The sequence below is a fragment of the Amblyomma maculatum genome, chromosome 1 (genome assembly GCF_055883805.1).
Source record: "Amblyomma maculatum isolate TAMU_Amacu chromosome 1, ASM5588380v1, whole genome shotgun sequence".
Lineage (NCBI taxonomy): Eukaryota > Metazoa > Arthropoda > Arachnida > Ixodida > Ixodidae > Amblyomma > Amblyomma maculatum.
In genome coordinates, this window is record NC_139344.1 from 255,842,950 (window position 1) to 255,862,903 (window position 19,954).

The 19,954-nt window shown below is 41.9% G+C and overlaps 1 protein-coding gene across 3 annotated transcripts in view; it reads left to right on the forward strand.

Annotated features, from left to right (window-relative positions):
• Nucleotides 1-113: 113 nt before the first annotated feature.
• mbc (dedicator of cytokinesis protein myoblast city) overlaps nt 114-19,954 on the forward strand; it is a 99,116-nt gene continuing 79,275 nt past the window's right edge. For 2 of the 3 annotated variants that reach the window (XM_084590894.1, XM_084590895.1), the window contains exons 1-13: nt 114-315; nt 786-869; nt 1,247-1,343; nt 1,413-1,509; nt 1,866-1,955; nt 2,298-2,353; nt 2,444-2,570; nt 6,006-6,151; nt 8,900-8,981; nt 9,067-9,130; nt 9,634-9,732; nt 14,684-14,759; nt 19,623-19,834. In XM_084590894.1, coding sequence (XP_084447020.1) covers nt 270-315; nt 786-869; nt 1,247-1,343; nt 1,413-1,509; nt 1,866-1,955; nt 2,298-2,353; nt 2,444-2,570; nt 6,006-6,151; nt 8,900-8,981; nt 9,067-9,130; nt 9,634-9,732; nt 14,684-14,759; nt 19,623-19,834 — 1,276 coding nt within the window. In that variant the 5' untranslated portion in view covers nt 114-269. The remainder of the gene's footprint in view (nt 316-785; nt 870-1,246; nt 1,344-1,412; nt 1,510-1,865; nt 1,956-2,297; nt 2,354-2,443; nt 2,571-6,005; nt 6,152-8,899; nt 8,982-9,066; nt 9,131-9,633; nt 9,733-14,683; nt 14,760-19,622; nt 19,835-19,954) is intronic. The other variant, XM_084590893.1, reaches the window with a different exon arrangement.

Genomic DNA, 19,954 nt, shown 5'->3' on the forward strand with positions numbered 1-19,954 from the left:
GCAGAGAAAAAAAAAAACCAAAACAAAAAACACATTTCTCAATTTGTATTTTGTTGTTTCCTAAGTGGAAGCAACCGGAAATAGCTTCCTGGCGGAAACATTCACGCGCCCTCTCGGTGCGGTAAGCCGCCGCATGAAAACTCAGCGGCACAGCAGCGGATGCTGCTATGGGTGACGAATGAATCGTCGCGGAATGGCAATGTCGCTTTCTGTTTTCTGTGCTGCTGAAGTATTCATGTTATGTGACTGTTTTTAAGTGCTTCGCCACTATGACCAAGTGGACACCCGTGTCGGATAAAGCAAAATATGGAGTGGGTAAGGCTGCTGTGCTGAAACATCCTCTTTCGCTTAAGCCGCCCTGTGAGCTAGCTAGCCTCTGTATTGTCGACGGCGTCTGCGAGATATTTGATGCGCGTGAACGGTATAGTGTTACGTCCTGCCTGTCTTGCATATCGGTTGGTCTTGTATGGAAATTAATCTTGCCCCAAATGAGTCATAGTAATCGAAGCTGCACTTTAATTTGCGCGCGGCAACAGGTAGTTCGCTGTCTTGCTCAACATCGCTTATCAAATGGGCACTTCTCTTCCATTAAAAAAAAAAGGTTCTGTTCTTGATTCTTAACTCAACTTCATTCGTTTACTTAGAGGTAAGGCGTCCTATGTTGTTCACTTTGCGAAGTCTATCGCGTTACGGAGGCTTTGCTGTGGCCTCTTAATTCAAGGGTGAGTAAGTTCGTGATGTCATATTCAGATGTGTGCTTTCGTTTTCTCGTCTTTTTCGCATAGCAATTGCCAACTTCACAGAAGAAGGTGTCCATAGACTTCGGCTGAATGTCGGTGATTCTGTGTACATCTGTGAGGAACTCGAAGGTATACGTTTTTTTTGTGCCTTTACCTGTGTGTGTATATCATGCTTATAATGTTCATGAGTTCGAGATTCTTGAGACGTAACTTTTTTTGTTTTTTATCTCCACGCTTAATGCGTGGATGCTCGGGAAAAAAAAAAAAAAAAAAAAACGGCACTCCAATAAAAGTTTTATTGAATAATTCTGTTTTAATGCGTACCTCTACATGCTTGTGGCAGTTAAGTAATTCCTGACCATATATACTTCTGTAGACGGTCTTCCACATTGTTTTACTCTCATTAAATGCCTAAACTATAATTTAAATCTTACGATTTCTCATTTCACGATAAAAAAATTGTCATTTAAGGCGCTTCATTCCCTTCACATTGCCTTCTCTTTTAGACTGGTACTATGGCTGCTGCACCAATAGCAAAACAAAAAAGGGAATATTTCCGAAGGCTTACATTGCTGTCAAGGACTCCATCATTGACAAAACAGGGTACTTTCTTAGCTTCACTCATTGAGCGCCTGATTCTTGCTTATCTAACGCATCTATTTTTTTTACCAGCCCCCATGAAGTGGTTATTCCCAAGGAGCCGTCCATCATCAAGGAGATCACTGCTGTTCTCCGTGAATGGGGACCCATTTGGAAACAGTTGTACCTTGTATGTTTTTTTTTTTCTTTTTTAACATGACATTCGTTGTTGTTGAACAGCTTAAATTTGTTATGTGGGTGGTTGTACCTTTTTTTTGTGTGTAAAATTAACTGTCATTGAATAACCTACGTTTACTACACATTATATTGTAATGGTCGCTTATTTTCCTGCAAATAATACTAGAATGTATTGTTTTTTTATACTTTGTTGCATGCTTAAGTTCAGTGTTTGTCATTTGTAGCAGTCATGATGAAAGTATGTGGGTCACGTTCCCTTTCTTGCTGCTAATTGAACAATCCATTCATTTTAGTGTGGCAAGCTTCATTACTATTGTATGATCTTTATGAACACATCACTTTTTTCAGACTAACAGAGCAGAGTTTGATTCAGTTCGGAACATGATGTATGAGCTAATGGACTCAAGAAGGAAGATCATGTCTGGAACTTTACCTGTGGTATGTGTTTTCTTATTTTCTGCTTGTCTTAAATTTAATGTCTTGCATTCTTTGATAGCACTTACTTCCTGCTAAAACTTTAGCTATATAGGGATGTCCACTTATATAACCATCCTTAATAAATGAAACAGTTGCCATTTGTTATTTAAAATTTTTAATGCCCTTCATATGAAGCACACATATCGCACAATGTTACAGATCAATATGAGGAAGTGTGGTTGATCTCAGTTTTTATCAAGTTGCATAATTGTGCAATTGATACACTAGGCACTGGGACAATCAAAGTAACAAGAATGGCTTGAGAAGTAGGTTGATTTTATTTTTTTTTTTTTTTGCCATTAGGATGAACTGAGAGAACTCAAGCAGAAAGTGACTGCAAAGATTGAAATGGGAAATGCGTAAGTTGGAAAGGCACCTTACAAGACTTGTCAGTGCCATTTCTCCTGGTTGCTTTTTCTTGTACCAATGCTTTCCTTGAATCTTTACAGGATCCTTGACCTGGATTTGGTTGTCCGACACAGTAGCGGCAATATTTTAAACCCAGACGTAACTAGTACCATTGACCTTTACCGTGCACACGTGGATGCCACAAAGAGGATAAAACAGATGTCTTCGGTAAAAACCGCTGGTACCTTTCTCCTAATGAGATTGTGGAGGAGTGCAGAGACCTCAATGTGCTCCTTCATCATCAGTTACTTTGAAACGTCATATTCAAACATATTTTGAGTGCAGTGCACAAATTTTACCTCTTTTGTTTAGGGTAAACATGTCACCTGGTGTAATGTGGCCAGGACCATCTATTTGTTGGGTTATGCTTTCCGAATGTTGTAATTTGTGTGCTTTTAATGGTGTTTTTGAATACTTAATTGTTCAGTGCAGGCAGTGTTACATTTAGCTTTACTTCTTTGCATGACTTTGCTGCTTTCATGGGGTAGGTTTGACATTCATACTGAGAGTTAAAATTCAGCATATGAACACATAAGTGATTAAGGAATGTGAAACAACCGGCATCTCATATAATGAATTTCAGTAGAATTCATGCATTATGTTGTCATTATGGCTGCTGTAGTGGTGAACTGTGAGTGCAGTGAAAGTTTGTGAGTTTGTCTCACTTGTTTATCTTAAAACTCACAGTAGAAGGTACAAATAATTTGCTAATGAGCTGCCTGTGACATCTTGTATGAGCATCTGCTCAGGTGAAACATAGCCTGCTTTTTCACACCTGTTAACAGGCCATAATAAGTACCTATGCTGAATATAAAGCAAATGCTAAGAAAGTTAATAGTACCACACTCACTCCTGCCATGGTGCATTATGCCCAGCGTATTCATCCCAGCATCAGCTTACTCTTTTTACCATGTGCATATGTGGCTTTATGTCCACCAGGGAGCAAAAGTAAAGGACTTCCTTGTTCAAAGCTATCTTAATCTATCTGCTGTCGAAAGCATTTTACTGTTTAAGTTGTAATTAGCTTTCTAAACAGCTCTTTGAAGAGCAAAAAAGTACATAGCACTTTTTGTTAAATCCTGGAGATGAAAATTATCATACTTCCGTGTATCAATGTACATCTGTTTCAAATTGATTTAGTGCATGCAGCTATAGCTGTTCATTAAAAGAGCAAGGTTATGAAGTAAATAAATGAAAAAGAAAAAAATCAGCAAGGACACTTAAGACTACTTGTGTGCATGAATGTGAAAGCATTATAGTCGCACAGAGGAAATGTTTTTAGAGTGAAGTTTTCTGCTTGTATATAAGCTCTCTCTGGTAGTATTGTATTCTGTGGGAGTGTTTGCATATTTCACATTGACTGCATTGTTTTGCGGGGCATCTAGGAGTCATATTCACCTAAAATCTTGGTTTGAGAGCATGCAAATGGAGGTACCTATGTCTGTTCGAATCCCTGTACCATGCTAGCCTTCAGCTTGACTAGCAAATGTATGTTATATGCAACGAGAAGTAGTAAGACACCAAGCACTGTACAGTCGTGCCCCGTTAATATGACCCCCGTTAATATGGACGACCCGAATTATGGACAGTTTTTCTGGGGACGAAACCTTTTCAATGTATTTATGCCTCGTTAATATGGAAACTCGCTGTCCGGACAATGGACAGGGGAAGAATGCATGCGCCCCACTTGGGCCCATGTATTTTTGTCTCGTTAATGTGGACAGTGCTTGAAAAAAAAGCAGAGGAGTCCGAACGCAAGTTAAAGAAGGGCGCGCCGCCCTCGAACCTACTCGACAGCCGATACGGCGGCATGTCTGAACGAGCCCTGTGGGGTTGCAAAGAACCAAAGCGGGCTTGTCGCCGTTCTAAGGGAGGGGGAGCGTAAGAGCGGAGAAGAACGTACACAGCAAACCGAGGGTCAGCGTAAGAAAGACCCCGAAAGGGGGGAACCAGGAGATTTCTGGGTGCAGCGGAAGTGCCGCCGCAGTCGGGAAAACAGCAACATGTGGTTGCAATAAATTCTGCTGAACATGAACAGAGAGGCCGGTAAAAGCTTAAGAAAGAAATGACAGGAAGAAAGACAAGTGCCTACAGTGGCGGTGGGAACTGAAGTTTTCATTCCCAAAGCGCAATGTGTGCTCCATGAAGCCGTTAACGCTTTTCGGTGAGAGTAAAGACACACTCACAAAGTAGAGCGACAAGAGAAAGGTGACGTGCGAACACGCAACCAGGACCGGGCGTCCCGCCCTGAACACGCTTCCCTCTCATGCTCCTGGTTTTCGTCCCTGTTGCGCTGCCGAACTGCCAAACTATGCACACTAGGTGGTCCGCATGTCGGCTTCGCTTTGAGTCAACGATGCGGCCTTGACAAGGTCTGAGCTCTTCGTAGTCGGCTAGCCGTCATTCTAAACTATACTTCAGCTTGCAGTGTTTGTTTTATGGGAACACATAAAAACGGCGCCAAGAAGATGGGATGTTCGATAACCCTCTGCATAGCAGCTTGCCAACTTAACTCTGTTGCTTCCTTACAGAAACAGTACAAGGCAAAAAAAGAAAGAATCAGAAGAACGAAAAGGCAGAAAGGTTAACTAGGCAAAAAAGTGCACAGCATCAGGAGCCTGTAACCCTCAACTTGAGTCTGGCTTTTGGCATGGCGGGAGTTAAACGCAAAAGAATAGAGCTGAACGCAGGCGCGAAGAAATCTGTGAATATAAGCGGCAAAAGCCATCTCACTAGTCAATCCAAGCCGTGAGGGACTAGTATCGACAACTCAGCTGTTTCCTCGCCTCAGAAGAATCTCAATCAGTTACTTAGCGGCTGCTTTGCTCAGTGAAGAGGCCATTTTGGGAGTGGCGGTGAGTAGAGAATGAGACGCTGATTCCCAGTGAGGAGTTCGTGCTCGAAAGTTCGACCAACACAAAGCCCATCATCACGGGTGTCATGGTAAGCGAGTCGCTTCAGACATGCACTACAGTTTTTAGAAGACAACAATGGCAAGGATAATGCACTCAAAATTGCCGGTGTTCGTGAAATTTTGAGTCCAGGGTGCACTGTTATGTACAAAAGCAGTCGTTAATTACAATTCTCTTTTGTCAATAAAATCCTTTTTGTTTTTATTCATGACTCGTTATTATGGATGACTCGCTTTATGGACAGTTTTGGTCGGAAACCAAAGTGTACATATTAACGAGGCACGACTGTATAGCAAGCATCAAAATTTTGATACAAAAATTGGGAAAACTGGCACCACATTGAGGCCGGCCAGTGGCGACCATATATAAATGAACAACATGTATACGACTGTTTGAAGGGGCAGTAACCTCCGTTGTGGATGGGTCTGGATTCGTCCAAGTGATGTATTAAGGATGCTTGGCCACTTGTCGTTCATTTATCTACCTGGGCAGCCGCTGATGTATTTTTGTGCCATCTTTCAGGCACCAATACTGCCTGCTTTTTGCGTAATGGAAAAAGTAATGCTTTTGCATTAAAAAAAGGTTGGGAATTAGAATGCCTATACCTTGTGTACTTATGGCAAGTCTCATTGCTGAGCCTGAGCAAGTTTCAACCCACATGCTAGCTTACTTTTCTTTTTTTTCCCCCTAGGCACAGCTGGATATTGGGTCTCCAAAGGCATCCAGCCATTATTGTCACAATCTGTTTGTTGTTGTTAAGAACTTCGTTTGCCGCATTGGAGATGATGCAGATCTTCTGATGACGCTCTACGATGCTAAAGAGCAGAAGTTCATCAGGTCTGGTTATCGCTCTAACATCCTCAGCCAAAAACATTGCATGTAGAGGAGTAGATTACAGTTTGAAGATCTTTACTAAGTTTTAGCCCTGTGTGTGGCTCTTTATTGCAATGAAATATGGCATTTTATGGTGTTGTCTAGTTCAACAACCTTTCCTGCCAATTGAAGGGTGAGTGCAGCCACAGATTCTAAAGTTTCCATTAAGCCATTGTCAGCAACTTGTGGCTTTAGTTTTGCACTCATAGAGTGATTGCTTCTGCAGCTTCCAAAGCTTTTGTTGAGATGTCTGTGCCACTGGCTTGTGGTTTTGGTTCTGCATTCAGGTAGTGGCTGATGCCGCAGATTCCTAAGCTCCTGAGTGGTGGCTCCACCTACAGATGGTATTTATTGGTTTCATGCCCACTAGTGAAGAGAGGCTATGTAATGATGTATGTTGTGTGTTTCTTTGTATTGCACAGTGTGAAAACTGCAGACTGCAGAAAGCAAAGCTGCCACTTAATAAGGACTGTTAAACTACATTCTGTGGAAGCTGTTGTGTACAGAGCCTTAGTTCATAGCTTTTCTATACAGAAAGGCAGTTAGCAGAGGGCTATCATATACTGCCCTCCTAAAACATCTGACTAGGTGTCCGTCATTCTTTGCTAGTGACAAATATGTAGCTGCTGTTGCAGCAAAACATGACAGAGTTGCTCCGTCTTATATTAGCTGGGAGATGGAAATGAGGACACTTATTTCCTGTTCTCACATGCTGTTACAGCTTGCTTTCTTTTTTCTTTTTTTTTTAATTATCAATCTTAGCCTAGGTGCACTAAAGAGCATTCTGCAAAACTTGGTATTGTTTTAATTTGTTTTCTGGGTTTCTGTGGATAATAGTTTTAGTTGCAGGCTGTGTAGAGTTAAGCCCACAGCAATAAAAATACCCCTATTCTTAGCTTCCATGAAACTCGCCTGCGGTGGCCGATGCAAAATTCTGTGAAGACACCTAAAGTAGTTTTTAGTGGTGTTTTTGGATGCGATGCAAATGACATTTTGATAGAACTGCTACATAGTTGTGGTTCGGAGAGTATGTCGCCAAAAGACCAAGCTCGATGTAAGCGCACTTTGTTCACAAGATCATTCCTTGCATTACTTCGCCAATGGCAGAGCGACAAGGCATCATACGATTGCCTGAAACGAACTTCGTGCATTGAGTGACTCCTCCTGCTCTCTGCAGTGAGTTAAAAGAAACGTAGGAGCCAGGACGTTTTGCCTGATTTTAACGGCAAAATCCGCCACACGGCAATAATTTGGAGTTTTTAAGAATGCTCTGAGAGTGTAGGTAGAGTTCCCGCAAATCAGACACCTTGAGAATCCTGTTTAGTGCACCTTTAAGTTTTAAGTGGCCCTAATAGTGTTGTGAAGCAGTTTCTGCTGTGCCTTGTAGTTTGGCAGGTTGAGTTTTGTACAGATAGGTTTGAGTGCGTAGTTTGTGCAGTCATGAGTTGTGCTACATATCTTAAACATTTGCTGCACTAAGGTCTACTATATCATATCAGGCTTTATGTTAAGGTCATGATTCACACCGTGTATTTACAGCAGCTATTTCTTGAGCTTACCCTCGTTATTGTAACTTTCTATATGAAATACATAGTCTTTCTTCTGTGCTCTGGACTTGAAAGACTTTTGTAACATGGCAACAGCTGCAGCGCTTTGACTGAGAGTTAACTTTGCATAATTCTTCTCAGCCCTTTGTGTACGTGACCATAACGTTTTTGTGCAGTTGGCATGATTTACTCATTACAAGGACTTGAAAATACACACAGTAGTGACAAGGCTTTGAGCATCAAAGCCTCCTGCCTGCGAGTAACCTTGCGAGATTCATGGCTTTTGTGGAACCACTCAGTTCTAAGGATGAACTACAGCCCTAGCTTGCTCACACATACTCGCATAATATCCATTGTCGTCATCATCAGTTGTGTTCCTAGGGGGTCAAAGTGCTGCTATGTGCAGTTGCAGTCAAGGGTTCTAAACTTGCCTGCACTGTAATAGTCTGCACCAGAATAATCAGCAGGCTTACAGGGCCAAGTATACAGCCTTATGTTCTCTCTCACTTTCTTTCAAGGGCTTTAGGCACCTTTACAGCGTGTCGCCATACTGTCCTTGTGCTGAAGTTGCCGATTGCTGCCACTGAATGCATAGAGTACTTTACAAACTTTACAAAGGCTAATGCTGACAGATGTCTGTGCTAAAAGACACTGGAAAAATATGTTTTTCTGCTTATTGTAACTCCGAGAAAAATCTCGTAAGGCACTGTGGCAACAGCCATATTGAAATGCTCAGAGGGGCATTGGAATGACAAAAAAAATTATAGTGCTTTGATATTTCTGATGATCTGGTTCATAAGTATGCTCAAGATTGCCTGTTTAACTGAAATTATTTTTAGCGCAGACATACACAGGAAGCAATGAATTGACAGGACAGAGTGGTGTAGTGATGCTTTTTGCCAACGAAAGCTGAAAATATTTTTCTGCTTCAAATTGCCCTACATACAATTTTCGGGTACTTCAAAATGTGGACTTCGTTGCGCTAAAATTTCTCCGAAGCAAAATTAACCATTATCATCTGTATGTGAAAGCTGTGAACAGGTGAATGGCGTCATTGGGGATGAATGTGGGCCTATAGTTCTTGGCCATGGGAAGGGCATCGCCATGTTTTCATCATCTATGTGAAAGTGAAGTAGCCAAGAGTTGCTTATTGTTCCTTTTGCAGTGAGAACTACTATGTCCAGTGGGCCAAGTGTGGTCTAATTAAAGACTTGGACCAGCTCAACAACTTGAGAGTGCTGTTCACTGTAAGTTTCTAGATATTTATCTTGCTTATTTATTTGTGTAATCAGTGCCAATGCAAACATTTACTTGTGGACAAATATATTTTAGGACCTGGGCAGCAGAGACCTCAGTCGTGAGCGGGTGTACTTCATATGTCAGATCATTCGCATAGGTAAGGTACACAAGTTTCATGTTTGAACCACGTAGTCAAGGTTTTTTTTTCTTGTCAGTGTTTTTTTAAGTTCAGTTCCCAAGTAACGATCTTGCTTTTAGAGTGTAAACTCTAGTACTTGGGGTGCAGCTTCTCATTGCACCTTGCTTGGTCTGAATGACTAAGTGTAGGCGGCCACCCAAAAACCAACTTAAATAGAAAATATTTTTAAAAATTGCAGAATGAAAAGGTTGTTTGACCTTGACCGAATTAAGTGTAGGTGTCCACTGATAAGCGAGACGGGTACTGCACCTTCTTTTCTCCCCAAAACTACGGAATGAGAGAATGGTGTTAAATGCGCTATCTAATCTACTCGTAAGGCGAAGCTTGAGTGTACCCCTATTTCAAACCATCAAACCATGTGCAACCTTGCTAAACCGTGCAAAACTATTCTTAACAGAGCTTTCACTCGTATAACTAGGTTCAAGTCATGCTTAAACCCCCACCATTCTTCCTCTTTAAAGGTGCAATGGAGCTCAAGGAAAATGAACACAAAAGGTCAACATTGTACTCGAAAAAGGTACCTGAGTCTGAAGGCATGCGACGACCATTCGGTGTTGCTGGTGAGTAGCATTATGCCTCTTAGTGTTGTATAACTTGCCTTTATGAGCCAAAGGATTAGTTGTTTTCAGCCATCTCACTAAATAGAAACACTGGTTTAGTACTACAGGGACATTTGCATCAGTAAATGAAAGTGCCATAAATGTTCTGCTTAAAGTGATGATTACTCACTCAATAAAGCCACCTTTCAAATATCTGATATGCCTGTGTCACTGAAAACAGCTTTATTGTGATAGAAATGGCTGTAAAGAATAGTTATTGTAAACAGTGATACAGTTAAATCTCATTACAAGAGACATTGTTACAAGAGACATCTGAAAATGGTTCAGTTGGTTTCCCTATGTCTGCCATGTTAACAAAATTGAATACAAGAGACATGGTTACAAGAGACACTCTGTTACTAAGGGCAACTTTTTCAGGTCCCTAGAGTAAATTGTTCACTATTTAGAAGAGACACAACCCAGGTATGCTTATGCAATGCAGCTGAAGTGTACCAACTAGTATGTGATCCACTTCAGATTCCCTTAGCTAAATTCTGTTCCATATCAGCATCCTTCTTGTTGCAATATGTCAGGAACTAAGAAGGAGGGTTTTCCCATGATTGGAAAGTCAAAACGACCCCGTTGTTTCAGCCACTGGCATCTCATTACTGTCACCTACGAAGATCAAAATGCATGAATGACATCCAGCATTTTTAACTCCTCGTTGTTAAAATTTCATCACAAGATGAAAGCTCAGAATCCTGGTGTCTTTCTCTTCGTGGACAATGCTTCAAGCAGCACTAAAATTCTCGTGCTCAAAGCCACCAAAGTTATTTTTTTCCCTTCAAACTTTACACGCTACCTTCAACTAATATTCAAAGGCATTATGCACTCTGTCATGTTGCTGTATAAAACACTGTTTGTAGAACGCCAAGACTGTGCAATAGTAATTGATGTGAAGTTTGCTGTTCAGGTGGTTTCAGGTCTGGAATGGCCTGAGAAGTGAAGCTGCGAAAAACTGTTTCTGACAAGCAAGCTTTAAATGTGGTGACATGATGCAAGAGGGCTCATATACGGATACCGTGGAAAGCTTCCTTGAAAATGAAGCTTGGGCGAGCATCCAAGAGAGGGCTGAGGTACCAGAGTCTTTTGAGGAATTCGTAACTGGAGATGTGGACCTTGTGTGTTACCGAAGAGCTTACAGATTGTGCAATTCTCGCGCAAGTAAATTGCAAATGTGCCACAGAGGATGACAACGTGGATCTTTCAGAGGAAAAGTGTAAGCTTCTGAGGGTGACGAGCATGTAAGAGTGCTTCAAAGCTATTTAGAGCAGCAGGAAGGCTTGCAAAGTGAAGTGCTTTACCTCCATAATTTGGGAAGGAATATACTCTGCACTCACACATATATATACTACTATGAATAACTTCTTTAAGCTTTCCTGACTAATTTCCTGTTAATTCGTGTGAATGCATTTATATGCTGATGTGCAGTAAACTGATCAACACATTGCTTTTAGAATTTTTGGTTACAAGAGACCTTGCTTACAAGAGACAACTTTTTCGGGTCTCTTGAGTGTCTCTTGTAACAAGGTTTTACTGTACTTGCCATACACTTTTCCCACGGCAGGTGATAGGCTTTGCATGAGCGAGTTGATTGGCTCAACCTCGTAATTTATTACCACAAATAACAGCATTCGGAGCCTGGCTAAACTTGGAAGCAAGGAGTATGGCTTGATTTAAGCCATGTATTCCTTTGACTGTTTTTGCCAAAAAGTGGGTTTCAGGGTAGTTTGCCTGTCCACAATTTCTCTTGTAGGGGAGGAGATGAGCACCCTTCCTCATGCTTCTCTAAATCTGCCCCTGACTATGTCGAGCTGCTTCGTGGCTTGGAGTGAGTAGCTTCTTTAGATTGCTGTGGGAATAATTAATAGTGCAATATCATCAGGTGCAACTAACCCAGTTATTATACGCATCTTGCAGAAACAGGGCTTTATGCTTGATGCTAAATTTTAGCAGTACTGGATTCACATGTTCATTTCTTAGCTCCTTAGCTAAAGAAACAGCTTTCCATGCTCAGAATTCAGGAAGATAGATGTATCCAGCTGCAGTCGAACCTCTCTATGTCAAACACTGATAATATATATCATCGCTTGTATTGTTGCATTGACCACTTTTTCGTAACTATTTTTACTAAGATGCGATTTTGTTAATATATCAAACGCCGCTGGCTATGAAATTGTTACATCAAACTTCTCAGTGCCGAACAGTACTTGCTTTGGGGGGGGGGGAAGGGGGGGCGTGATGGCAGGCTTCACCGCGTTACACAAGTTAATTGCGATCAAAGTATAAATGTTAGTATAAATGCATGCATTCACATCTCTTGCACCCATCAGCATCACGCTGAAAAGTATAGTTATGGTTATGCATTAAACAATGGGCTCACGTTGGCATATATGGAGGCACGAAAAGAGTGTCAGCTTTCATTCTGGCAAACCATTTTCCACATAACACTACTGTAATTCAGAAAATGTACCCAACCCGACGTTTGGTCCACTTCACTACCGCACCGCTTGCTTGCAGCGGAGTGCAGGGAAAGCAACTTAGCCAGTGTCCTATGCTTGGTTTCTTGCACTGAGCACCATCAAAATGCCATTACTCTCTTCCTGCTGACGGTTACCTAAGTTGCTGGTCCCTTCATACACTAAATTGCACTGCTGTTGCATGCATTTTAAACAAAATTTTATGTTATGAATTTCAAGTATTTTGAACTATTTTTTTTTTTTTAATGTTTTTACCTGTTCACAGCAGTGAGGTTCAACTTTATTCTTATATACTGAAGAAGTGAAAGGCTCACGAGTTCAGTTCATAGAATCTGTACACTGATTTTATAGGTAATTTAACTGATTTTATGGCTAAATTACTCTTGTTTCAGGCAGAGGGTGCTGCTGGGCCTCACCTGATATCATATTTGGTGATATAGTAAAACCTTATTACAAGAGACACTCAAGGGACACGAAAAAGTTGTCTCTTGTAAGCAAGGTATCTTGTAACCAAAAATTCTAAAAGTAATGTGTTGATCAGTTTACTGCACATCAGCATATAAATACATTCACATGCATTAACAGGAAATTAGTCAGGAAAGCTTAAAGAAGTTATTCATACTAGTATGTATATTTGTGAGTGTATAGTATATTCTTTCCCAAATTATGGAGGTAAAGCACTTCACTTTGCAAGCCTTCCTGTTGCTCTAATACCTTTGAATCACTCTTACATGCTTGTCATCCGCTGTGGTACATTTGCAATTTACTTGCGCGAGAATTGCACAATCTGTAAGCTCTTCGGGAGCACACAAGATCCACATCTGCAGATACGAATTCCTCAAAAGACTCTGGTACCTCAGCACTCTCTTGGATGCTCGCCCAAGCTTCATTTTCAAGGAAGCTTTCCACAGTATCCGTATATGGGCCCTCTTACATCATGTCACCACATTTAAAGCTTGCTTGTCTGGAACAGTTTTTCGCAGCTTCACTTCTCAGGCTATTCCAGACCTGAAACCACCTGAACAGCAAACTTCGCATCAATTACTATTGTACAGTCTTGGCGTTCTACAAACAGTGTTTTATACAGCAACATGACAGAGTGCATAATGCCTTTGAATATTAGTTGAAGGTAGCGTGTAAAGTTTGAAGGGAAAAAAATAACTTTGGTGGCTTTGAGCACGAGAATTTTAGTGCTGCTTGAAGCATTGTCCACGAAGAGAAAGACACCAGGATTCTGAGCTTTCATCTTGTGATGAAATTTTAACAACGAGGAGTTAAAAATGCTGAATGTCATTCATGCATTTTGATCTTCGTAGGTGACAGTAATGAGATGCCAGGTGGCTGAAACAACGGGGTCGTTTTGACTTTCCAATCATGGGAAAACCCTCCTTCTTAGTTCCTGACATATTGCAACGAAAAAGATGCTGATATGGAACAGAATTTAGCCAAGGGAATCTGAGGTGCATCATGTACTAGTTGGTATACTTCAGCTGCATTGCATAAGCATACCTGGGTTGTGTCTCTTGTAAATAGTGAGCAATTTACTCTAGGGACCTGAAAAAGTTGCCCTTAGTAACAGAGTGTCTCTTGTAACCATGTCTCTTGTAACAGTGTCTCTTGTAATGAGATTTAACAGTGTAGTTGCTTCTGTTCACTTTTTAGTTAGGACAGGTCCCATCTATAAACCTAGAATTGTCAGTATGAGGGTATTTTGCCATCCTTAGCTACAGAAGTAAAATGCACATTAGCACCTTCCTGGTGTCATCTTGTTGGCATTCCAAGGAACACCGAAAAGCTTTAAGTCGTCCATCTGCTTCCCTAGACGACATCCACTGCCTTGTAGCTGTGCTCTTATTTTTTCCCATATTCCCAGTGTGGGCATGGGCATCATTCTTGGTGGGAGAGTTTTCGGTAGTATTTATTGCAGCGTAGGCCATCCATTACGTTCAGCCTCACCATGTTGGCTCCTAAGTTTGCTCTAGCCAACTTTAGAAAAGTAGCATACACTGTGTTGCATTTGTTTCATAAAAAGTTTGTTGCAAGTTCTAGTGATGCTGCCAGAAGTTTTTCTTTTTACATAGTGGAAGCTGTGAAACATGGCCAAATGGCTTAGTAGTATCCCATGCCCCTTGATTTACTGATGTAAATCATGTTTAATAATCCTGGATACTTGGAATCACCTCTCTTAGTTTAGTAAAATATGCAGTTTTAGATTAGCCTGTCTGTGGAATGTCATATGTTTGTTTATTTTCAATATGTATCATTATTTTGATTTTGTTACATCCATCAGGACTATCACTGGCTGCCAGCTCTGTGTAAGAGTTTAACATCAGCATGCCAGGGGTGCAGAGGCATTGATATTTGCCGGTATTTGTGAAAGTGCACTTAATACATAAGCTGTGTTGTTCACAAGCATGTTGGAACATTTTCAGCCATGGACATTACTGACATCATCAGTGGGAAGATTGACAGTGATGAAGAGAAGCAGCATTTCGTCCCCTATGTTCAGTAAGTGTAGTAGATAATAAAGCACTGGAAGTATATTAGGCGTAAAGCTGCGTGATATATATATATATATATATATATACAGTAAACTCGCAATGATTTGGCCTTCAAGGGACGAGAAAAAAATGCTCGAGTTAACCAAAAGTTATCGAAAGGGCCTGATAAAAAAAACTGAAAACTGTTTGCATCCCAGCAACTTTATCTAATGAACACCTGTATGATGTTGGCCTGCATTTGAGATGAAACACAAGTGAGAATGACAATTTTTGTGTTTCTTCAAGTGCTTTACTTTGCGCACACTGTCAGGAACGTTGAAGAAGCGCTCCCAAATCATCAAGCTCTCTGTTACTCATTTTGAACTATGACGCAGTACCAGTTGTGCCACTGCAAAATGGCCTTGTCGTGCTTTCAGCATGCTTCACCACATAGTCAACATGTGAAGCATTGCGCAGTTTCAGTGATTTTGGTGTACGGGAAGCAGCATATGGATGCACGTGAGGGATGTATGTGTAGGAATTAGAACAGTGTTACGCATTCTAAAATAAAGAGAATGGAAATGCACCAACACCGTTTCGGCCAAGCAGCATTCAAAACACTGCAACTGACTAACACATGCGCCTGATCCTAGCTGTGCGATGGTGTGAAGTTAAAGTGAAACCGAAACTATGGGAACTTCTGATTGTCATTGCCATAGCGTGCACAAAGTGCAGCAGTGTCACTTTTCCATACAGCTAATGTTCTAGGAAGTCTATTTGAGTAATCGCTGGCTGCATGTGTCATACCTTGATGCAATTCCTCGTCGCAATTAACCAGAGTAAGCCTGCCTATTGGAATAATGCGCGTCTAGCACCATATACTTTCATGATTGTCAGCCGGGACCACCCCATTAGTTCAAATGATCCGAATTTTCAAAATAACGAGGGCCAAAATAATGAGAATTTGTTGTATAATGGTCATTTAGGTCTCCAAAGCCTCTATCACCTAACAACCCAATCAATAAGGACTGTCATTAGATCACTTCGTTTATCAGATATTCCTTGTTTTTATGAATAAACTAACTTCTTTTGTGTTACATGCTTACTTAATCATTTAAAATGTGATGTGTGCCTGTAAAAAAAATTGTATGTTATTAGTTCATAACAACGTCACTGAGATGCTCTAATGTGTATTGTGTGCCAACCAGGACTGATGGCAGAGCTAGGTGGGCAAACAGAAGTGCAGATGGTGGGTTGAGTGCCTCGTAAATTATACCAACTCCTCATTGTGCTTATGTTTCGTCTGCGTACAAACCGGCCCACTCGAATGTGGACATGAGCACATGACGCTAAATCTAAAACAATATGTCCAGTTCTAAAAGTTTACAGTGAATTGTCAATTTCTCTTTTTCTGCAATGTTGCACTTTGCATATGGTCTTACAAGTCATTCTGGGGTAGCTGTGAAAGCATTTTTTTTGTTCTTGTGTAGTTCTCAAACGTTAGCCTTGAAAGCTGGCTTGCATGATGTGTGTCTTATTGCGCATTACTGTACAATTGCAGTTTTATACACTTCACAAGTAAGTAAGGGGAATTTAACACCTTTCTTTCTGTAAAGGGGTCACCAATTACATATCTATTGGGAAGTATAGTTTTGAAATTTGGTTCCTGTGTAGTTCACTTTATTCACAGGCATCAATGTTGCTGGTAAGTGATTCATTCATAAAATTGCTTTTTGGCGCTGCCTGGGTTATAACAAGAGCAATGTTGAATTATTCCTTGGATTACTTCATCAAGGGCTATATTTATGTAAAATTTAATTGTCAATAGAGACTTTTAGTATAGCGTACACAGACACACGCAGAGGAATAGCGCACATCAAAAATAGCGTGACGCGCACTTAGCATGCGCTTTACAATACCCGAGACCAAACTCTTTCATATGATCGGCCAGCGTATGCCGAAACCTGAGTTTATCGTGTTCAGCCCTCGCGTACGATGGGAGGTCAGCGTTGACAAGGTGGCGGCGTCCAGGCCGCCCGCTTCAGAGTGAATTTGTCTTCATTACCGCGTTTTTGGGCCCGCTGCCACCTATAAAGGCACACGGGGTCTTCTCTTTGCATTGTGTAGCATTCAGCTTAGATAATTAGTGAACAATTCGCTCTGTTTTTTATTTTGCACGGCTGCAGCGCAGTCCCTAAGCCTGACGAGTAGCATTGTTTTGTTGTCATGGCAACGTCATGAAGTGGATCGCCTTGGCTTGACTGTTTACACGCATGTATCCGTAAACAGCTTGTAAACAGTGGTTGATTTTTTTCAGTCGCGTCGTCGCGTGTGCGAGATGGCAGCTTCCGCGATTGCAGCACAGCGAAAGCCTGCTCCTCGTCTGCGGTTTGTAGCCGCAGACGATTTAGCGCTACTTCGAGAACACAAGCACGGGGAAGTCGGCCTTTGTCAAAAACAAAAATGGCTCCAAAATGCGTGATCTGTGAGGGTGTCGACGTTCAGTAGTTCATCAGTTCAGTTCAGGCGTTCAGTCGTGTCCGACTCTTCGTGACCCTATGGACCATGTCACGCCACGCTTTCCGGTCTCTCACTATCTTCTTAACATCACATAGCTTCATCTGCAATGCCTCGAGAATGCCGTCTAACCATCGCGTTCGCTGCCTACCCCTTCTCCGGCGACCCTCAACCTTTCCCAACATCAAATCTTTCTCCAGCGACTCCTCTCTTCTCATCAGATGACCAAAGTAGCTGAGCTTTAACTTTAGAATTTGACCCTCCAATGAGCAGTCAGGGTTTATGGTCGACAATATCGACTGATTTGATCTTCTGGCAGTCCAAGGAACTCTTAAGAGTCTTCGCCAGCACCACAATTCAAACGCGTCAATTCTTCGGCGGTCAGCCTTTTTCACAGTCCAACTCTCGCATCCATACATCACAACTGGAAAGACCATAGCACGGGTTATACGGATCTTGGTTGGTAGACTAATGTCTCTGCTCTTTACTAGGCGGTCAAGGCTAACCATTGCTCTCTTTCCCAGAAGCAGGCGTCTCCTAATTTCATGGCTGCAGTCTCCTTCCGAGGTAATCTTGGCGCCCAAGAACAGAAAATCTGTCACAGCTTCCACTTCTTGTCCATTGATGCTCCAGGACTTGATAGGGCAAGACGCCATGATCTTCGTCTTTTTAATGTTCAGTTTAAGCCCAAACTTCTCACTCTCTTCTTGTACGCGCATCAGAAGTCTCTTGAGTTCCACTTCACTTTCTGCCATTAAAGTGGTATCATCCGCATATCTAAGGTTGTTGATACGTTTTCCAGCAATCTTCACTCCAGCTGAAGACTCGTCCAGACCGGCCTTCCTCATGATGCACTCTGCATATAGGTTAAATAGGCAGGGCGACAGTATGCAGCCTTGCCTCACTCCTTTCTCAATCGGAAACCAATCAGTAAGGCCATGCCCAGTTCTGACTGTGGCCTCTTGCCCTTCATAAAGGTTCCTGAGGAGACAGGTGAGGTGAATTGGAACTCCCATCTCTTGGAGAGCTTGCCACAATCTGCTGTGATCTATGCAGTCAAACGCTTTCGCATAATCAATAAAGCAGAAGTAAATGGGTTTCTGGAACTCTCTTGCTTTTTCCATGATCCAGCGAAGGTTGGCAATTTGGTCTCTAGTTCCTCTGCCCTTGCGAAACCCAGCTTGCACGTCCGGAAGCTCCCGATCCACATACCGCGAAGCATATACTCAGCGCCGTGGTTCTCGTTCGCGCATCATCAGCGCTTCTATGTCGTCCCAGGTCAAACATGCTTGGCAGTATGCGGATGAAAAGAGGCCGGTACACACCATGATGGCAATACAAGATAAAAGCATTCAACACAGCAATACCAACGTTGGGGAGTACAACGAAACTGCCGCAGCAAAGAAACTGGCTAAAGTCCCAGTGCGACTTTGCTAGTTTTGGCTTGCGAGTAAAAAAAAAGCCTGAATGTGTTTTCTTATTTTAAATCTAGATGTTGCCACTGTAGTTTGCGTTTGCACTTTCGCACGCCCAACTAAAAGCGCCGATGCAACACACGGAGTAACGTCCCATAATTTGCTGACGTATCATATGAAAGCGTCCATACGCTATACTAAATGTCTCTAATAGCTCTAGCAGTTGTTTAGGGCATGTCATCTGCTAAATTAGGTCAGCCAGAGCGTATGGAGGTAGTGGGTGCGATTTGTCAGGGTTACATCTCTACATATTCAGGATGCTGATTACATTTTCTTGCAAAGCACACTATGAGGTACCAGTTGAACGAACAAACTCAAACAATTTTAGGAAATTTTTGCTGAAGTTCAAGCTTGCTTAACTAAATGTGTGCACAGTGACATATTGTGATGAACAGAGGTAAATATAAACTATTTTTTCTTTCACAATACTGAAAATTTTCTCTATGTATTGTGTTCTTAACTCTTTTCATGATATGCTGTAATTTTGCTGTAATGCCATTTCAAATACGGTGCCCACTCTGCCATATCACAGAGCACAAAATTTCTATGGGGCTGCAGCTTTTACACTGACTAAGGCAAGTGTGTGGTAACCTTTATACATTGCTACTGCTCATGCCACAACCCATTTGCACTTTGCTAGGTTACACTGGGCTTTACTCATTACAACAGGAACCTCTTTGTTTCTTAGCTGGATGAAGCTTGTCTGTTACAGTGTGGTGCATTCATGTGAAAGGTGGCAAGGCACTAATGGTCTGGAGTTCACTGTACTCTTGTAAGGATATTGACTCTACACAGCATTTCGGCAGCCACTGGGGCAGACGAATTTAAAATCTTGTGTTTTGTACCGAACCTTCAAACATTCTGCTGGTACTCGAATTTGGGGTACTTGGGTTTGGCAGGTGTGGGGAGCGAGACTTCTTAGACACTGCTATCAAGAAGGCCCTAGCAGCCAAGGAAGTGACCCAGAAGGAGCACAAGGGTCAGGGCCTCTGGATCTGCCTCAAGCTGCTGCATGGTGACAACAAGCAAGTGCGGGAAGAGAACCCACACCTTGTTTCTGGGACCACAGCTGTGGCACGGAAGATGGGCTTCCCTGAAGTTATCTTGCCGGGTGAGTTTGCTAACTAAGCCTTTCAGTTTTCCCCCCAGCTGCATAATGCTCGCTTCACGAGAAAGCCTTTTCTTTCCACCCTTTTTAAATGCTCTTATTACTGCATTGGCAGTACTACAC